The sequence below is a fragment of the Halichoerus grypus genome, chromosome 1, assembly GCF_964656455.1.
Source record: "Halichoerus grypus chromosome 1, mHalGry1.hap1.1, whole genome shotgun sequence".
In the NCBI taxonomy this organism is placed as follows: Eukaryota; Metazoa; Chordata; class Mammalia; order Carnivora; family Phocidae; genus Halichoerus; species Halichoerus grypus.
In genome coordinates, this window is record NC_135712.1 from 40,300,536 (window position 1) to 40,321,884 (window position 21,349).

At 37.8% G+C, this 21,349-nt stretch overlaps 2 protein-coding genes and 1 long non-coding RNA gene across 11 annotated transcripts in view; 2 read left to right on the forward strand and 1 right to left on the reverse strand.

The window, feature by feature from the left end:
* Positions 1 to 15,996, forward strand: part of ZNF654 (zinc finger protein 654) — an 84,329-nt gene extending 68,333 nt beyond the window's left edge. For 2 of the 4 annotated variants that reach the window (XM_078060405.1, XM_036114502.2), the window contains exons 4-5: positions 6,156 to 6,297; positions 9,910 to 12,840. In XM_078060405.1, coding sequence (XP_077916531.1) covers positions 6,156 to 6,297; positions 9,910 to 12,387 — 2,620 coding nt within the window. In that variant the 3' untranslated portion in view covers positions 12,388 to 12,840. The other 2 variants (XM_036114499.2, XM_036114498.2) reach the window with 2 other exon arrangements.
* The window catches only part of LOC118549906 (uncharacterized), a 59,140-nt gene extending 38,844 nt beyond the window's left edge, over positions 1 to 20,296 (reverse strand). For all 3 annotated transcript variants that reach the window (XR_004924290.2, XR_004924293.2, XR_004924291.2), the window contains exons 1-2: positions 20,164 to 20,296; positions 12,205 to 12,286 (exon numbers count right to left, since the gene is read on the reverse strand). This is a non-coding gene — a long non-coding RNA (uncharacterized LOC118549906). The remainder of the gene's footprint in view (positions 1 to 12,204; positions 12,287 to 20,163) is intronic.
* A 60-nt stretch (positions 20,297 to 20,356) lies between these two features.
* Positions 20,357 to 21,349, forward strand: part of C1H3orf38 (chromosome 1 C3orf38 homolog) — a 36,918-nt gene continuing 35,925 nt past the window's right edge. For all 4 annotated transcript variants that reach the window (XR_013443361.1, XR_013443366.1, XM_078060487.1 and 1 more), the window contains exon 1: positions 20,357 to 20,659. Coding sequence is in view for 2 of the 4 variants with exons in the window: in XM_078060487.1 (XP_077916613.1) it covers positions 20,533 to 20,659 (127 nt within the window). In the remaining 2 variants the exon portion in view is untranslated. The remainder of the gene's footprint in view (positions 20,660 to 21,349) is intronic.

Sequence of the window (21,349 nt, forward strand, 5' to 3'; positions counted from 1 at the left end):
ACTCTCTGTGCCTCCTAAACCTGGATGTTGTCAGCTATTATTTCTTCATGTAAGTTCTCTGCCCCTTTCTCTCTCTCTCTCCACCTTCTAGGACCCCTATAATGTAAATGTTTGTTTGCTTGGTGTTATCTAAGAAATCCCTTAACCCATCCTCACTTTTTACAATTCTTTTTTCTTTTTGCTGTTCAGCTTGGGTGCTTTCCATTACCCTTTCAGACCGCTGATCAGTTCTGCATTCACTCATCTATTGGTTCCCTTTAATGTATTTTTCACTTCAGTTTTTGCACTTGTCAACTCTGGTGGTTCTTTTTTATATTTTCTATATCTTTGATGAAATTCTCACTGAGTTCATCCACTTTGAACTTTTTATCAGGTGGATCACTTACCCACTTACCTGTTTCATTTAGTTCTTTTTCTGAGGTTTTTTCCTTGTTCTTTCATTTGGAGCATATTCCTCTGTCTCCTCATTTGCTTGACTTTCTGTTTTTGTTTCTATGAATTAGGTGGAACAGCTGTTTCTGCACCTGAAGGAATGATCTTGTGTATGGTCATCTCCTGTATAAACTGTGTGTGCCTGGTGACTTTGGCTAGCTAGCTCAAGCTGTGGCTGGCCCACTATGTACTGGGGCCATGCTGGTGGGAAGGCCGGAGCTGAAGTGGATGTAGGCTGGGGTGGTGCTGGGGTTCTCTGCACAGAAGGTACACTGGCACAGAACAGCTGAAGCTGAAGTGGGTGCAGGGTGGTCCCAGGGCTCTCCTGTGTTGAGGGTGACAGCAGATGGTAAAGTGGGTACAGGCTGGGATGTCCTGGGATACTCTGTGTAGGGGGTTGCCCTCATGGGGCAGGCGGAGCAGAAGCAGGTATGGACTATGGTACCCTGGGATGCTCTGCTCCAGGGGTACTCTGGCAAGTTGTCTGGAGCTGAAGTGGTGTGGGCCTGGAGTATTTCAGGGTGCTTTCTGCCTGTGTTACCTTGTCAGGTAGTCTGGAGCTATAGTGAACACTGACTACAGGTGTCCTGGTGGGCACTACACAGGGGCTGCCAGTGGGACAGTTGGGGCTGGTATGGGTAGAGGACCAGGGATCACTGAGGCGGTACGGTGCCCGGACCATGCTCCTGTCCATGCTGTCAAGGTGGATGGGGAATGTAAACTGTGGTGCTTGATAGCCCCACTGACGTAGAATGAGAGTTCCAGCAGTCTCTCTGACGTTTGGCGGAGTTCTAGGGCCAGATTCCTTATATTCTAGTTGCCCTTTTAAACTGCAGCTTTGTGTGTGTGTGTGTGTGTGTGTGTCTGCACGTGGGTGTGGGTGTGTGTGCGTGTGCATGTCTCAGGACAGATGAATCTGCTTGCAGACCCTCAGTACTACCCCTCCCACTGCAGTGCACAGTGTTGGGAGTGGGGGTTCCCTTCATTACCGTGTCTCCATCTTTCTTGTTGTTCTCTATGTGGTCTCCCTATCTTTTGTTGTGCAGAAGTTGTTCAGTCAGTCCTTAGTTCTTCAGGAGGAACTACTCTATAAATGGTTATAGATTTGGTGTGTCCCTGGAGAAGCTGAGTTCAGGGTCTCCCTATGTTACTATCTTGGACCTAAATTCTTAAATATTTAAAACAGCAGCTTGAAGACGGATTTAATGATTTAATATTCTTATTTTAGAGATTAAAATCTTCAGACTCAGAGATATAGTCAAATAGCTAATTAGTAGCAGAGCTGGGTCTAGAAACTAGTGGGCTTCTAAGGGAGTATACTTTTAGTTAGATTATGCAAATCTGTATTAAAAAGTTTACCGTGTAAATTGGAATTTCAAATAGAGGGGATCAGGAAACAGTGGTCAGACATATAATTTTAAATAGTTTTTAAAATATTATCATTTCTTTTTTTTTTTTTTTTTTTTTTAAGAGTGGGGGGACGTGGGAGGGGCAGAAGGAGAGGGAGAGAGAGAATCTCAAGCAGGCTCCACACCAACTCATGCCTCAATCTCACAACCCTGAAATCATGACCTGGGCCAAAATCAAGAGTTGGGTGCTTAACTGACTGAGCCACCCAGGTGCCCCTAAAGTATTATCATTTCTTGATATGTAGTTAGAATATAGTCATGACTACTATAGTAGATCTTTTCCTATGGGGAAAGGAGGAAAGGAATGTTCTGACTTCGGCTATATTAAGCTATTTAAACAGGGTATCTTTAGCCTTTTCATTTTAATATACTCATAAGTAAATTGGAATCTCAAGTATAAACAAACAAACAAAAAGACCAAGAATACATTCTATTTTCTTCTTTTGACTAACCATTTAACTCTTTAGGGAGGGACCTTAAAAATAGAAGAGTGCCTGTCTTCCCTGCCCCCAGCCGCTGGCACCCTCTAAGAAGAGAAGCTGGGTATGCAGCTCCCAGCTGCCTAACTGTTCTTTATCCTTCCTTCTGGGTAGGCGGAGTTCCGATTGCCTGCTCTTTTATTTCTTCTAACTCTCTATATTTCTGAATTGCTGGGATCCTTTTTTCTTGCTTCTAAATATTGATTTTCACCATAACTGAAGAGCAGGATTCTTTCCAGCCTATAAGGTCTGTGTTGTCTATTTCATTTTGGCCTTCCTTATGAACCAGCTTAACCTCGTCTCCCCTCTCTGTGGATAGAACCTGATCCACAGTTCAGTTTTGCTCTATCTGAAGCCAGTGGAGCAAGTTACCAACCCCATTTCTCTCAACCATTGCTAACAACAACTACTAGTAATAATAATAGCAGCTACTAATATCTACTGAGTGCTTTCTATAGTCTATACTTTGTATATGCATTCTCTTATTTATTCCAATAATCTTATGGGATAGATACTATTATGCCTAAACCATGCAACTAGTAAATAATGAAGCCAGGATTCATATCCAGGCAGCCTGACTCAGAGCCTCTGCTGTTAAATACTACTTATTATACATAGACCTGCACTCTCTGCAACTTGATGATTTTATTAGTCGTTAGCTACCTGGGAAATGTGTTTGTACACCATATAGGTGCTGTGTTTTCTGAAGGACCCTCTGTTTAAAAAGAAAATGTAAGCTTCATAAACAGTGCTTGCACATAAGCAAAGACGACTATCACTGGTTTTCAGGGTGTTTATACAATCAAAATCCATTGTATAAGTAAAACCTTAGACCCTTTTGTAAATTCAGTCACAATGGAGCTTCATAACCATATCCTGAGATTTCTGCTTTGCTTGCTAGAAAGCTAAAATCCATATTGGTAGCCCTTTTCTGGTAAATTTATCAGGATCTTGAGATTACATTTTGTTCACCAAGTTTCATCCTGAATTAAGAGAAACAAAGGGAAATAAGATCTCTCTCTTCAAAAAAGAATAATAATAATAATATTGTATTCTAAGGAGTCTTAAGAGTCTCAACTTATTTTTTGGAGCAAGTTGGAGAATAAATATATACATTTCTAATGTGTTAAATGTTCATCTGTGTAAAATTAAATGCAATGAAATACTCTCCCATAACTTCCAACTATCATTTTTTACTTTTTCCTCTTTAAATCTGTTGCAGAGATATGGCATGTCTTCTTAAACAGTTAATCTGCTTGCCTTCTACTTCATCCCTTTGTTCATAAAATAACCCTTATTTAGAATGTCCGCCATCATCTTTATATCATTCTGTCTACGATTTCCCTTAATGTATTTCCTCAAGAGACTCCTCCTAAATGTCTTCGCATTTAGGAATACATTTTTTTTTTCTTTTACCAATTTATTAACTACCAAATATTTATTGAATAAATCTCACTGCTTGGTACTATTAAGACTGTAAAGATAAGGAAAGAATATAGGAAATTAGTGATTTATTAAACATTGGTTTAATACTAGACATTTCACCTAGGTGTTTTCACTTACCTCTCTCAATTCTTTTTATGTATAAGAAAACTGGATAAAAGAGAAAAGCCACATAGGTAGTAACAAAATGGAGTTGGGATTTATACTAGTCAATTTGCAAGTGGTAGCACCCTATGTCTAATTAGTTTAGGGAAAAGGTATTGTGCATGGAAAAAATACTGGGGTATGACAAAAAAAAAAGGGGGCAGGGATATAGTAGGTACCCAAATACAACTGCTACCAGGGACACTGATTTCTCTTTTCTGCCAGTTGACTTCATTCTCTCCTGTTGCAGATCAGAAGGAATGTCAACAGTCTCCAGCCTTCATAGTTTAGAGTTGAGAACATTCCAGGGACTCTGGCCTAACTGGGGTCAGTTTTATACCCCTGACTTCATATCTTAAGGATGGTGAGGAGGTTCATATAGGAAACATGGCCATTGGTGTTCCAACCTTGTGTAGTAGGGCTACTTCCAGAGAAAGGTGGCTCAGTGTGAACTGGGTAATATCACACCTATTGAGAAATCTCTTATTCCCAGTCTCATGTTCTTCTTGCCACTACTTCGCCTATATAATGTGTCACTGAGATTTACAATGTAGTAATAGTTGGGGGGACAGGACCTACAAAATTAGAAAATATCAACAAGGAAATACATGAAAGGCATGAAATCAACAAGAGGGATAAGATCTGTTCTAAAGTAGTTATCACTTTAGTTTAGGGTATTCATGAAGGCATTCATGAAGAAGGTACTTGATAATAAGCTCATCTTAGAAATGAGGTACTTTCCAAGTACAGTAAATTAGCATAAACAAAATGGGAATAAACAAAGCACATTAACTAATTAGCCTCGAAGAGTGCACAGGATTAAAATCCTATCCTTCTGACCCCAAAACCCATGTTTTTGTTGCTATTAATACTGTGTGACATATGAAATACACTGAATGAAATGATTTGAAAGTCTGGAAACAGATCAGCTTAGCAACCCCTGTAGAAGTACATATGTAAGATTAGAAGACTTAACGTAGTAGTACTGAGAAAGCATGGTATGGTTGTGGGCAAAAATATAATTGAAATACATAGGCTGTGGGAAATAAACGGATTAGAACCAAACAGGTTTGAGGTATGTTTAGTGTCATTCACTGACCTAGGAAAAGATAGTCAGTTTTGCAAGAGTATTTTGTTCTAAGTGGATTCTGGTGGTAGACAGCAATCTAAATTGAAATATCCAGGCATAGAAATTGGAAAGAAGTCAGAGCTAGAGATTTGGAAGCAAGGTGTGAAACCTGGTGAGCTTTTATATATGCAAAAAAAGTGGGGTTGTGGATTGAAACTTACGAACACCCATACACAGCTAGAAGGAGATGGAAGTAGAATTTTGGTTTTATTTCTTCTATGTTGCTTGCTATCATTTTCTCTTTTGTGTTTTCTGTATTGTCTCTCTAAGTAGACTATGTGCACCTTCATGATAGTAGTCAAGCTGTCCTTAGACTTAATAGCTGTATGTGTTGGGCTCAAAGTACATACTCAGTCAATCACTTAAAAAAAATGCATCAATTATTTTAATACTTTTTAGATTACGGTGCTTTATGTCACTTGACACATTTTAAAGAGTTATAATTTACTAGCATATGATATCTAAATATATCAGTTATATCTTATGATTTCCTTTGTCTCAAAAGCCCCTGCTCCTCCCTTGTCTAATAACGTTAGCCATATTTTAGAAGAGAATCTACCTGTGAAATACTTTAGATGGTCCATAGCTTGTCTGTTTAAAAGTACTCCATCTTAATGAATGAGCAGATGATCTTAAATATAAAATTTTAGAATCCATACTATATCTTACACTTTTAATCTGTAGTACTTTGGGTATCTTAATAGATTGAAAATGAAAAAATAATAAACGTTTCTTTGCAGAAAGTGTACAAAACTGATTTCTAAATTTACAAGTAGGTATTAAAGACCACAGTTTATTTTTTTTTAAAGTAATATCATTAATATTGGTACATAGGGATTAGAATTTGTTATCATGTACTATAGGTGCCTAGGTTTGTCAGCATATGATTGGAATTCATTCCTTACCACTGTAAGATTAGTTTCTGATCTCTCTTTTCTCTTCAGCTTCTGTCAGTCCCACACAGATAGCAGAAGTAGCTTGGAGGTTAACATAATATCCATTTACACCCACTTTGTATACACCCCAGCCAGGGTACTTAAAGAATCAGCAAAAGACAGCTAATATCTGTATTTGAATAAATTGTATTTTTGATATTTCTCTTTTTTTTCTCATTTACAGGGAGTTGATTTTCATATGGAGTAAACTTCAGCTTAAGTCTAATCCTTCAAAACAAGTTTTTGTAGATCAATGCTACCAGCTCTTAAGAACAGCAACTAATGTGAGAGTCATATTTCCTTTCATGAAAATCATTAAAGATGAGGTAAATAGGATATCTTTATCCCTTAATTTTAAATGAAGTTTAAATGACAGTTCACCAAAACTTGAACCTTTTATGATAAAATTTATTTGAAGGGAAGGAGGATTTTTAAGGCCACATTCTCCATATATTATCTCCCTCCCCACCAACCTCAAACTCCCAACATGGTACTAAGGGTATACGTAAGTGAAAATTACTGAAAAAAGACAGAAAAGCTGCCAGTTTGGTGTTACTTAAAATTTAATAAGCTTGTCACATTTAACACTATCCTAACTCCTGTTTGTAGAATCTTATTTGCAAATGAATTTTGTATATCCATAGGTGATACTGCTCACTTTCACAGAAAAATATAGTTCATAGTTTTAAGTCTGGTGTTCAGGTAAAAAGGAACAATGAATTTTGAGGCATTTTTGAAACCAGACAAATTTTTAGAGTATTTATTTAAAGTAATAGTGAAATCCATTACCTGTTTTTAAAAATAGTTCTGAAGTAAGTTTTTCATGGGTCACTTAAAAGTGGGTACAGTTCTACATAAGTGTCTTACATAGACATGAAATGGGATCCTGCAGATCCTTTAACGTTTTCCCCTCAAATATTAACAGAACTTTGAATACAAAGATAAGAAAGATAAAGCTACCCTATACTTTAGGTAGCTCCATTTAGCTGAATCTTTATGTGGGTTACTTTTAAATATACAGGAGGCATCCATTAAATAATATATTTTAATTTTTCTTATATATTTATGCATTTATCACATCATGTCACTCATTAGATACATGACCATGTAGTGATTATATCCCTATAATATAAAGTTAGCATTGTATTCAGAGAGTTTTATAAATTTCCTATTTATTTTACTAACTGCATTCATACCTTCATTATTAAATAGTGAAATGTATTCAAATGCATTGTCAAAGTTAACCTCTACCCCCCTCAAAAAGGGAAAAAAAAACAAACTATGCTGTAGAATCCTTTTCAACATTTGAAGTGCATCAGAATCACCGGTAAAACTTAAAAAGAAAAAAAAAGTATCCATATATACTTTTTACATAGGATTCTTATTTGAACCACAAGTTGAAGGATTTTTGTTATAAAAAGTTTACAGTATAGGTGAAGTTCACACAGTTAACATAAAGCTTTCTTATTTTCACATCTAGTCAACCTGAGAGTATACGAGGAAAATTCAAAGATGAAATAAATATTAAAAATGTGCTTAACTATTTATACTCTACTAAAAACATCTTTACTGATGGAGTAGATCATTTATGTGCCCCAGTACTGTGAAAAGCTGCACAAACAGTGCTGTTCAGAAGAATGAGACATTACAGATGGCATATCTGAAAAAGCTTCACAGAGGAAGATGCTTTAAGCTAGGTTTGAATGATAGAGGAGGATAATACTAACATGTAGAGGATTTTGTAGTTTACAGAGCATTTTTGCCTCACAATATATATTACTTGTTTTTCTCACAACTGTCCGTTGGCATTAATAGGGTAGGAGAAATATGGGGAGGTATGTGGGAGATGAAGCTAACTGAAGAGACTGCAGGAAGTTACAGAGTGGGGGGTGGTTGTTGGAAATCCTTAAGGGGCTTGCATGCTGCACTGAAAATTAGAACTTCACTCTATAAATATACTGGAATTATTGAAGGATTTCAGTTAAGAAAGTAGCTTTTGTGATGATCTTAAAATTTTTAGACTTGGACAACTGGGTACATGATAATTTCATGAGTTAACACAGAGGATGTAGATAGAACTTAGGAGAAAGAAGGAATTCTGTTTTGAAGCAGTGGATTTTGAATTCACTATATCTGGAAAATCTAGGTGGAAATACTAATTGTAACAGATAATCAGAAATAAGAAATAGGAATTCAGAAAAGGATTCCAAGCTGAAATGATGGATTTACAGGAGAAAGTTAAAGTCAGTAGAATAGATCTGATCCCATTCACATTTGCAAAGGCCACTATATGCCAACTTCTCTGCTTATGATAGGAGGATACAAAAAATGAGATACTGTCCCTGTGATTTAAGAATTCAAAGTCAGGGGGCGCCTGGGTGGCTCAGTCGTTAAGCGTCTGCCTTCAGCTCAGGTCATGATCCCAGGGTCCTGGGATCGAGTCCCACATCGGGCTCCCTGCTCCACGGGAAGCCTGCTTCTCCCTCTCCCACTCCCCCTGCTTGTGTCCCTGCTCTCGCTATCTCTTTCTCTGTGTCAAATAAATAAATAAAATCTTTAAAAAAAAAAAAAAGAATTCAAAGTCAGGGGGTAGGGGCATACACAGTTACAAAACAATTATGTATGTGCTTTTTATAAATAAGTATAAACTATTCTCAGTGGAAAGAATAGGGAGTGTTTATCTCTGCCCCAGGGCTAGGGCCAGAATGAATGGGGAGAAAAACTTTCAGAGTAAAACTGATTCTCAAAGAATGAATAGGAAATAGATAGGAGTTTACTAGCTAGATAAAGTGGGATTATGATGTGCAAAATTAAGGTCTGCTTGTAGAACTGTAAGTAATTAAGTAGGGTTAGACAGCATGTAAGGGACGATGAAGCCATGAGGCTGGCAAGGTAGTGATCCTTCCTGTCATCTACAGTATACGAGATGCAGGCAGTACACACACACACACACACACACACACACACACACACGCACGCACGCACACTTTTAAAGACATATTATTATTGCGTCTTTTTCTATTCAAACAAGCATTTATATCATTCCAAATCTATTTATCATTTGAGTTAAGGTGGGTGGACAATAAATTCCCAACTGCAGTTATCTCTGAGTCATCAGTACAAGTTTCAAAGCTTGAATAATTTTCAGGTAGTTTCATTATTCTGATTTTTATTAGATTTGGAAAGATTGTAATTGCCTTCTTCATGTGGGCCATACTTTTCCTCTTACTTGGATAAATAATATTACTTAATAAGTAATATTTTTAGTGCAGATTTATGAGTTTCTGTAAGCAGTTTTTTTAAAAATATATAGTTCTTTTTTAATATTGATAAATGTTAAAATTGATAAATGCTTTAAATACATTTAACTTTCTGCCTCAGAATGTGAGATTGGTACCTAAAATAAATGGGGCTGGATTTGTAAGAAACCTTAATCACCATAAGGTTATGAGGCATTTTGTATTATGGTTACTAGGAATTGTCAAATTTGAAAATTAAATAAATTGGAAGCTAAAATGCTATCTCTTCCAGATTATTCTCAAGTTAAAAAAGAAAGATTTACTTATTATTAGAAAAGAGTTAAGGCTACCTGTTGAAGAAAACTGCACATTTGGAATACTATGTTTATTCAGCTTTCATTTCAGAGTTGTATTTTATTTTATTTATGTTTTAAAGATTTTATGTATGTATTTGTCAGAGAGAGAAAGAGAGAGAGCACAAGCAGGGGGAGCGGCAGGCAGAGGGAGAAGCAGGCTCCCCTCTGAGCAAGGAGCCTGATGTGGGACTCGATCCCAAGACCCTGAGAACATGACCTGAGCCAAAGGCAGACGCTTAACCGACTGAGCCACCCAGACGTCCCAGAGTTGTATTTTAAAACGATAAAAGTATAATAGTATTTTTTTTAAAAGGTATTTAGTAGTAATATTTTCCTTTTCCAGGTTGAAGAAGACGGCCTACAAATTTGTGTTGAAATATGTGGTTGTGCTCTACAACTCGATCTTCATGATGATCCCAAAACTAAATGTTTAATTTATAAAACAATTGCACATTTTTTGCCAAATGATTTGGAGATCCTCAGGATTTGTGCACTCTCAATATTTTTTCTTGAGCGCTCCTTGGAAGCTTATCATACTGTTGAAGAGCTTTACAAACGTCCAGATGAGGAATATAACGAAGGCACAAGTAGTGTTCAAAATCGTGTTCGTTTTGAATTACTTCCAATTTTGAAAAAGGGATTGTTTTTTGATCCCGAATTCTGGAACTTCGTAATGATTAAGAAAAACTGTGTAGCATTATTGAGTGATAAATCAGCAGTCAGATTTCTAAATGAAAGTACACTGGAAAATTCTACAGGTAATCTAAAAAAGGCAGTGGAACAGCAAGGTTTAGATGAAGGGCTGGACTCTCTTACAGATCAGAGCACTGGAGAGCTTGATCCTGATGATATATCTAGAGTGCAGCCTAAGGGTCACATTAATACAAAGAAAAATCTTATGGCTCTTAATGTTTCCAGAGTAGATCACAATGTCCCAAGGCATCGGTGTATGTTATGTAACAAGGAATTTCTAGGTGGTCACATTGTAAGGCATGCCCAGGCTCATCAGAAAAAGGGTAGTTTTTCATGTGTAATATGTGGTAGGAAATTTAGAAACAGAGGACTTATGCAGAAGCATTTAAAGAATCATGTTAAGAAAATACAAAGACAGCAAATTGCTGCAGCTCAACAAGAGGATCAGGAAATCCCTGCTTTGGAAGAAATAAATTGTTCTGATACTTTCATTTCATTTGAAAATGGGAATTCTGGTAATAAAGATTTGGAAATAGAGACAATTACTGCTTCCAGTGATGGAAACAAAGAAGTCATCCCTGCCCATGTGGCTGAATTCATTGAAATTCCTGTAAGTGTATCGGAAGATGTTATTGAAAACATGATTGAAAATGGAAGTCCTGATACTTCTTTAAATAATGTCTCAGAGCCTTTGCCTGTATGTGAGGATGACTACGAGGAGGAAGAGGATGAAGAAGGTGATTACGAAGACGACGATTATGACCTGAATCAAGAAACTTCAGTACTTCATAAAATCAATGGAACTGTGTGCCATCCAAAAGACATATATGCTACAGATCAAGAAGGAAACTTTAAGTGCCCTGCTCTTGGTTGTGTCAGGATATTTAAAAGAATTGGATTTCTAAATAAACACGCAAGGACTGTACATCCAACTGACTTAAACGTGCGGCAAACAGTAATGAAGTGGAGCAAAGGAAAATGCAAATTCTGTCAGAGGCAATTTGAAGATTCTCAACATTTTATAGATCACCTTAATAGACACAGCTATCCAAATGTGTACTTTTGTTTGCATTTTAATTGCAATGAGTCGTTTAAGTTGCCATTCCAGCTTGCTCAGCACACAAAAAGTCACAGGATATTTCAAGCTCAGTGTAGTTTTCCAGAATGCCATGAGCTTTTTGAAGATCTTCCTCTGCTATATGAACATGAGGCTCAGCACTATTTAAGTAAAACACCAGAATCATCTGCACAACCAAGTGAAACAATTCTTTGGGATGTTCTTACAGACTCAAATCCTACTCATCAGGAGAAAGACTCATCTAGTAATGAGAAACAAACTATTAGTCTGCCAGTTTCTACTAGCAAATCAAGGAAAGATTCCACAGAACCAAAGACATGTACAGAAAGTATGGAAAAGAAAACAGATGGTTTAGTTCAGAATGGAAATGAACATTCTGATGACACTGTTTCCGATATAAGCTTGACAGACCAAAAGATGCCTGACATAGAGCCAAATTCTGAAAATAATTGTAGTATTAGTGATTTAGTCAATGGACACAGTGGAATAGAGCAGACACCTTTAGTTTCGTCAGATCCTGCTTTGAAAACTGATGCAAATAGAATCAGGACAGAAAACGGTTCCATTTTACCTAGTGTTGTACCACAAGAACATAATACCCTGCCAGTATCTCAGGCACCTTCCAAACCAAATCTGACGAGTGAACATACTTCATATGGCTTAATTTTAACAAAGCCATATGTCAGACCACTGCCTCCCAGTTACCTTGATGAACGGTACCTTAGTATGCCAAAACGCAGAAAATTTCTGACTGATAGAGTAGATGCCTGTTCTGATCAAGATAACGTTTGTAAAAAATCCGTGAAAAGATTAAGATGTGGCAAATGCCTGACCACCTACTGTAATGCAGAAGCACTTGAGGCTCACCTTGCACAAAAGAAATGTCAGACACTCTTTGGATTTGATTCAGATGATGAAAGTAAGTCTTCTATCTTCTCAATAGGTCTGTCTGTAGAAATAGAAAATGCCATAGATCTTTATGAGGTTAAGAAAGTTAACATTTGTATAGCACAGATAATAAAGCACCACCCCATACATTATTTCTTTTAATCCATATAGACACTATTTAAGGTGATGTTACTACTCCTGTTTTATAGGTCAAGCAGCTGAAATTTCACAAGTTAAGTAATTTGCATAGGTATAGCCTATGAACTTGTGGAAGTCAGAACTTGGACACAGTTTTTCATACTCTTTGATCATACTCATTCACTGTGTCTGAGGCATTTCTTCATTATAAGTTTCATGTAATAAAAGTTTCAGAAACAAAGTAATTGTGATGGACATGTTTTTCATTTGCATGCCAGAATATAAATCAAGTGAAGTTGAGCTGCTTTTACAGAAACAGAAGTGAAAAAGAACCAGAAAATAATTGAAAGACAAAATTGAGCAAAAGAAGATCTTGCCTTTCTACTAATATCAATATTTTTTGAATGAGTAAGAGTATAAACAGGAATCTGACTTAGAATTTCAGTTGAACTATAAAATTTGAATTAACAGACATGTTCTGTTTTACAGGTGCCTGATAAAAATGTTTCAGAAAGATCTGTCGATCAAGCAGTAGTGCGAAAAAAGCACTGCAAGAAATTGCATCATCAGTTTGCTATTTTCCTGATGGCCTTAATTTTCAAGCGGTCTTGGATTACTAAAGATAAAGACAAAGCACATTTTCTAGAATGAACTCAGAGAGGAGATGTGCTGGTTTAGACTCCAAAAGGGTTATTACAAAACTCCCAAAGTACCAGTTATCCAGAAAACCACATTTCTTTAAAAAGTTGATGACTTAATGCAGCATGTTCAGTTTCACTTATGTGAGAAACATGTTCAGGCAACCAGTCAGAAAGAAAAACCAGCTATGGCCTTACAGAAAGGGAAAAGTTAATCCATTATTAAAAAAAGGGGAGGGGTTTATTGTTTACAATAAACAACTTGAAGTATTCTACAAATGAGATTTGTTTTCTTGTCATGCATAATCAGATTATGTCCTCCCTTCTCTTCAAACATGGTTTAAAGAACTATTGCTATTTGGTTTATTATAATTTAGAAATTGATACGTGAAAATAAAACTTGATTTATCACCATGCTATCCATAAAAGATTGTAACTTGTTTCCAAGATGATTGATTAGACAGGACAGAGTTCAATGAATGTTATGCCAGCATTGGAAATTAAAAAACAAAAGAAAACAAAACAATACTTTGCTAATAAGCTCTTAATAGAACTTTACACTTTCCATTTTTGTAATACGAGTGAATTGTATTTAAAGGCAGCAGTGTCCATTAAATAGAAAAAGTACCATCAGTAACTTTGGGGAGAGATGGGAGGAATCTAAGACCATAAAGGCTATCTAATGGAAGGAAAACACTGAATTGCAAATAACTCAATGTGAATAATGGTATAAGCACACTGGGATATTTCTATTTGTATATAGAGTAGTGTTAGGACATTGCTTGATGATTCATAGTAAGGTCCTTTTAGACATTAATGTGAGTTATCTAAGTACAGTCCTATAAAAATAACTGGCTGTAAAAAAAAAAAAAAATGTCAGCTAAAATCAGGTCAAGAATTCATTGGTTTTATTCAGTTAGGAGAGTTAATTCTAAAATAAGCCATACTACTACTCATGCTTTCTTATTTATTAGTTATGAATTTGGTCTGAATAGTAATTTTTATATATAAAAGGAAATATTTACACAAAAATTTGCACAGCAGGAACACAGTTAAGATATATTGATGCTTTTATTTTCCTTGATGACCAGTAATTTTCCTAAGGAAGATTTTAACTTATTAGGCAATGAATTGTTAAAACACAAAATGCTTTTTAAAATACCCCCTCAGATATGTTCCACTTGTACATTCTCTAAAAGAGGAAGCTTAAAGACCTTCTTTTACCTGTTAGTGTGTTAATCTATAGCAGGGATAAAATGAACAAAAATGCAAAGGCAAATTCTTAAAAGGTGGAGCTACTAATGTACCATGGTCAACCAAATATATTCCAGTTATTCCAACTGATACATTTTTGTTCAAAGCAGATAATCTTACTGGATTCTACTATTAGAAATTTTTGGATATTAAGCTTCTTGAATGAAGTCACTAAGGAAGGGGACATTCCTTTCAAGGTAGCATCCAGACTTTATTAAATCGGGATTTCTAGGTCATGAAAGATCTCAAAAAAAAAAAAAAAGCCCAATTTTATTAGTTTATTTATTCATTCACTACTATGCAATCGATAGTCACAAGCCCGTTTCAATCAAATTAAGGTTTTTGTTTTGTTTGTGTAGCCTACATTAGGCTGTGGAATTTACATTTAAATAACAGATAAGTAAACAATCAGATTTTTAAATCCCTTAGGGTCAACTCAAAAAAAAACAAACAGAAAAAAACACCTTCTGTACTTCCTGATTCTGAAAATATAATACTTGAGTTCTATTTCAGTTCAGTATAAAATACATCATGTAATAAAGAGTGTGTTTGGAAACTAGTTCATTTGGACAATGAAGTTTTTTTGAAATATAATTTCTGCTTTGTACATTTTCCAGAAGTTTAAAATTACAACTTAACATTTTATCACATTTTTTAACTTTATTTTTTTTAAGTTGTATCTATTGACAAATCCACCTCTGCAAATTATTTTCATTCATTCTGCAGTTCGTACCAAGATGTTTTAAGCATATTCCACTTGTTAATTTTGTCTTTAATTTGAGGTTTTATTTCTACTTTTGTGTTGCTAAGGGAAAACTTTCTGAAACACTTAGATCAAATCGGTTTATACATAATTAAATCAAGGAATGTTTTATAAAAATCTACTTGGCCATGCTGTTCTAAACCTCTTTATATACTTCTCAAATAATTGCTATTGAACGTATGTATACATTTCATTATTTATGTCTTATAAAGCATAACCTTCTATCATTTTGCTTCGGTGGGGTGCATAAACTTCCAACAGTTCTAATTTAGGATTCAGAAGAAAAGGAAGCTTTCTTATTCTTCAGATTCTTCTCTTTTACTTTCTATTCCTTCTGTTTTGAGGATATGCTTATCTTACATGGACCAAGTTTCAATTCTTATTTTTTTAATAAAAATTTCCTTCAAAACATTAACTATAAACTTTCTGCTATTTCAGTAAGGTCAAGAAAATAGCAAATCTGAATTTTTGCTGCTTAGATATTACAGAAAAGAGGGATCTCCGTGGACAAGGACACTGGTACTTTGGGCTTTAGCCATATTCATTTTTTTAAACCACCGATTATATAATGAGTAGATAACTTATAACATTGAACTTGTGATTCTTTTCAAATCACACTTGAAGGTTCAGCCGTACTCCTTTCATGTTTGGTTTAAACTGTTGTATGGATGAAAAACCTAAAAGGGATGATAGTGTTTATCTTTTAATTTATTTGGTACTGTAAAACACCTTTTCAGAATGCCTAAATGCTGCATATGCATTTTGGAATTGTTAATATGTGAAAGATATTACAGATTCAGCAAGAAAGGAAATTTGTGCTTCCTTGTTGAACATTAAATTATTTTACTTTGCATTTTATAAGAGTACAAATTAAAACTGAGCCATTGAACTGCAATAATTCAACAATAGCGTCTCATTTCAAGAAATTTTTTGTACTGTACATAGACTTGTTCAATAAAACATTGTCCTTGTTGGTAATGAAGTGTTCAGTTTTATGTAGCACACTGCTTCAAAAGGAATTAGGCTTAAGGTATGTAGTAAATAAGAAAGTTTCTATTATGTCTCATAAGAGAATGAATTATTTCAGTTAATATTACCATATTCAGATGATTAATTTTTAAAAACATTTTAAAATAGAAAAATCTAGAAGTTTACATAAAACATTTTAGACATTATTTTAACTAACGTCTACATGCAGGAATTACAAGTTGACAGAATGCTGGTTATTAAAGTTATTTTGGGTACACTCTGCAAACTTAGTAGGTAGACAAATATCACAACTCTCTAAGTGAAAGTGTGTTGGTAAATCTTCAAAAGATGAAGAGCATCTGGTGGAACTCAAAAAAAAAAAAAAAACACTGGGAAGTCACTTTGAAATAAGGTGTAAATATTGATGAAAATGACTTCCTAAAAAGCATTTCAGGGGGAAAACATGTAAACCAATTAATCTGTAGCTAAAAGTGAGTCCTTGGGCATGAGGGCTCCTACTTTTTTGGTTGACTAACAAAGGAAAACACCCTATACCCTTTGCTATAACTTGCAACTAGAAAAAAATGAGGGCTGAAGTAGAAAAAGACCCTGTTCGATGCGATGATAGCAATGCAAATAAAAGGACGGTGCTATGTCCAGTGATTTGCACATACTGCAAACATGCTTTGAAAAACACTGGGAAAGTTATTCAAGCATTCTAGAGCTGAGATCTGGAATTCTCAATCTATGCTTTTGGTCATATGATTTTAGACTATTAAATGTACTGAGGTATTTAGATAAAGGTATTGGAGTTACCTAGACTTTTTTTTTTCCTGAGACTTGAGGCATTCTGGAAAGCAATATTACTAAGTATGCTTCCAAGATAAACAAAAGAGGTTGCTTTTCAGAGCTTAATATAAATTTCATACCAGCTTCAAGAATCAACTAATAAAAGGGTCAGGAGTTTTGGCTGTATATGAAGATGTCAAATGGAGCGGCAATCCAGTATTATGTGGAATTAAAACTAAAAGTAGGGGAGAGGTTCATGCCTTATTTATGAGTGCTACACACTGGAGAAGAAATGTCTCCTGTTTTACTAAATTACTATATACTAGCTAATTTATATACGTTACCCCTAATTGTTAAAACTCAAAGACAGATAGGAACACTGCGTTTTAGAAACCAAGGCTCAAAAACATTAAATAACTTGACTGAAGTCACGCAGGAGAGGTGGGATTGAAAAATCAGATGTGTCCTCCTAAAACCATAATGCCAAGCAGTTTTCATTCTACCATGCAGTTTTCCCTGCAAATACAGAGCATGAGTGGCTATGATATATCCAAATAGAGTCAGACCTGCCTGAGGATCAATGATTTCAGAGACAAAGGATGAAGTCTGGTAGGAGTAGGTGGCTGATGTTTCACTTTCTTCTATTAGCAGTGATTCTTACAGTGTGGTCCCTGGAGCAGCAAAATTAGCATCACCTAAGAACTACTACTTTTTTTTTTTTTTTTTTAAAGATTTTTATTTATTTGACAGAGAAACAGCGAGAGAGGGAACACAAACAGGGGGAGTGGGAGAGGGAGAAGCAGGCTTCCCGCGGAGCAGAGAGCCTGATGTGGGGCTCGATCCCAGGACCCTGGGATCATGACCTGAGCTGAAGGCAGACACTTAACGACTGAGCCACCCAGGTGCCCCCTAAGAACTTCTTAGAAATTCTAAATTTCAGGGGGTGCCTGGGTGGCTCAGTCAGTTAAGCGTCTGCCTTCGGCACAGGTCATGATCCTAGAGTCCTGGGATGGAGCCCCTGTTCTTGGGCTCCCTGCTCAGAGGGGAATCTGCTTCTCTCCCTCTCCCCTCCCCCCACCCCCACTCGTGCTCTCTCTCTTGCTTGCTCCTCTCTCAACTAAATAAAAGCAAGAGGCAAGTTTAAGGAACAAATAGCAAGGGGACCCCTGTGACTAGTCTGGAGTAAGAGACTGAGAGAATAACAGAATAAAAGAGCCAAAGTCTTCACAATGGCCTGCAAGGCTCTAGATCTGCAATATCCAATACAGTAGCCACTAGCCACATGTGGCTATTAAAATTTAACTAAAATTCAAATAAAACTTAAAAGTCGGTTCCTTGATTGTACTAGCCACATTACAACTGCTCAACAGCTACACGTGGCTCATGGTTACTATACTGAACAACACAGATACAGAACATTTTCATTATCTCAAAGTACTTTTGGACAGGTGGTTCTGTATCAGTGGTTCTCAACTGGGGATGATTTTGCCTCCCGGGGACATGTGGTAAATTGGGAGGTATTTTTGGTAGCCACAACTTGGGGGAGGAGGTGCTACTGGCATCTAGTGGGTAGAGGCAAGGGATGCTGTTAAACATCCTACAAGGCATAGAACAGCCCCCAAACAAGGAATTATCCTGCCCAAAATGTTAATAGTGCCTCGACTGAGAAACCCTGCTCTGGATCAATCTTGACTGCAACTCTAACCTCACTGCCTCCTCCTTGAACAGGCTGCTCTGGCCTCCTTCCTACATTGCCAAGCACTCTGCTTCTTCCTTGGAACCTCTACTATTGTTTCTTCCTACAACACTCTTCTGTGCTTCACTCACTTTCCTCAGGTCTTTCTTTCAATATTACTTAGAGAAGTCTCTCTTGACAGTCTGTATAAAAACGCAACATCCGCTCCATCCCCCTCCTTTTGATTTATTTTTCTCCATAGCATTTCCTGGCATAGTATATAGTTTCTTATATGTTTACTGTCTATTTCTTCCCACTAGACTGAAAGTTCCAAAGAAACTGTATTTGTTCCAACACAAAGAACAATGTCTGGCAAATAGGTGCTCAATAAATACTTTTTTTTCTCTTTTTAAATGAAGAAATGAATGAAAGAAAAGGTTGGGTATGCCTTCTATATGGTCCCACACCAGCATGATGAGCACTTGCTAGCCCTTGCAGCACTCTCAAAAGATCCTTGAAAGGAGGGTCTGTGTCATTTCTCTGAATCTTCAATACCTAGCATAGTACATACTCATTAATACTTAATGAAAAATGAAGGATTTTTTTAAAAAAGATTTTATTTATTTATTGGACACAGAGAGAAACAGCGAGAGAAGGAATACAAGCAGGGGGAGTGGGAGGCTTCCCTCTGAGCAGGGAGCCTGATGCGATGCGGGGCTGGAGCCCCATGCGGGGCTCGATCCCAGGACCCTGGGATCATGACCTGAGCCACCTAGACGCCCCGAAAAATGAAGGATTTTTATCTGTTGAGTAAATGATACCCCAAATAACATCCACTGGCAAATTAGTATAACCATGCTTTGAATGCCTGCGCTACATTTACAATTTATTTTAAAACTGTCATTTAGCTGTGATATTTTTTAAAACGTTAAATTTGCTCACCTGAATCTGCAGAAGTGTACATTTCAGCTACAAAATGGCAATACCCTAATTGAATGTTAACAAATAAAAAATATGCCTAAACTGTGGAAGAGCCCAGAGGCAAGTAACGATGTTTAAGCCTGATTCTTCATCGCTCTCGGTCGAGCCCAGCATGACTTTTCCATTGGTGAATACGAGTTGCTGCCACACTAACAGCAGCAGCTAACACGCACTGAGTTCCTTCTAGGTGCCAGGCACTGTCCTTCACCCCGCCCCGCACCCCCGCCCCTGCAACCCTATGACGTAGCTAACTCTACTAGGTCCATTTCGAGATAGGAAACTGAGGGACAAAAAGGCTAAGAAGCATGTCCACGGTCACAGTTAGTGAATGGTGGCGGAGTAAAACCCTGGTAATCTGGCTTCCAGAGTCCCCAGCCCTAAATTGCTCGCGATACAGCATCGTCTAAAACCAAGCCGGCGAGGACCGGAATCAAGCAACAGCCGATCCGTTACAGATGAAAGCAAGAAGGCATGGCATGTGATAGGTGACTTTTTTTTTTTTTAACCTTTCATAGTCTATTGCTAAACAGAACCAAATTATTTTAACACTGTACTACGTAATTTAAGAACATCAAACTACAGGTGCACCCAACTCAGAACTGGCCGCAGAGGACGTTCAAGCGCTCCCGGGGGTCAGGCCCACGGGCGGGGAGCAGGCGCCTCCATTGGCCGGCCCCGCGGCATCACGGGAGCTCGCCGTGCGCAGGAACCGCCACCCGCTTTCCACGCACCTGCACCTGCGCAGCCCTCCCAGGCGCATTTTTGGAGGTTGGACTCCTCAGAGTAAAGGGCATCGCTTTCCGGAACCAGGTTCCTTGTGGAAGATCGCTGTTCTCGGTGCAAACGCGGTAGTTCCTAAAATGAGATCCGTTGATTCCCCTCCGTCCTGTCCAGCCCGGAACGACAAGTCGGAGCACCGCATTTCCTGATTGACCTTGTTGGCAATCACTTCCGCCCAGGGGTTTGGAATACCCGAGGCCCTTTGGCGGCGAACAACAGGAAAGGCACTTCCGGTGTATGTTGCCTAGGCGCCGGGCTGTTGCGCCTGCAGGGACGGCATTACTAGGTCGTCCTCTTCCCCCCGCCTTTTGGGGGTCGAGATGTCGGGGCTCAGCTCTCCAGAGATGGAGGGCTGCCGTAACCTCCTCGGCCTACTAGACAACGATGATATCATGGCCCTGTGCGACACCATCACCAACCGCCTGGTGCAGCCTGAGGACCGCCAAGGTAAGTGTTGACTTTTCTCCCCAGGGGCGGACGCCCCTCCCAAGACCTCACTCGGGCCCCGGGTTGCCAGAACGTGGGAGTAGAGGAGGTGCGAGACCTCGCCCCGCAACGGGGTCCGACGGTGCTGCGGCGGAACTCTCGAGAGTCCCTGCCGCCGCCGCTGCCTCCCGGCCTCGGAACCGCCGTGCGCCTTCAGGCGGCCCTGAAGCGCCACATCCCCGGGAGAAGTGGTGGCACTGGAAACGGCGCTGCTTCCAGGTTTTACCTGCTGGATGTATGGGCAAATGCTTATTTTTTTTCGAGAATTTAGAGTACGTGAATAGTGATTTCAGAATTTCCAGGGTGTTTTTCATTTTCATTTTCGGCTGATCTGAGGAGTCAGCTGCTGACTCAAGTTTTCTTCTTCAGGCCTCTGGGAGGATATCATAAACACTTTCAGCCTTGTAGTTAAAACTACTGTAATAAAAGAGCAGATAGTTTGAATCCATGTCTCTTTGGGGATCTAATTTTTTTCTGAGATGGTTTTGTGTAGTAGGAATACGTTGCTTTCAGAGCCAAATGAACATTTCTGTAGAGTAGATTTAAAGGGTTATTAATATTCAATCAATATTGATTGTAGCTACTCCATATAAAAATGTAATCAAGAAGCCTGTGTGTGTATTTCACTTGGCATATCATCGGGACAGTCTT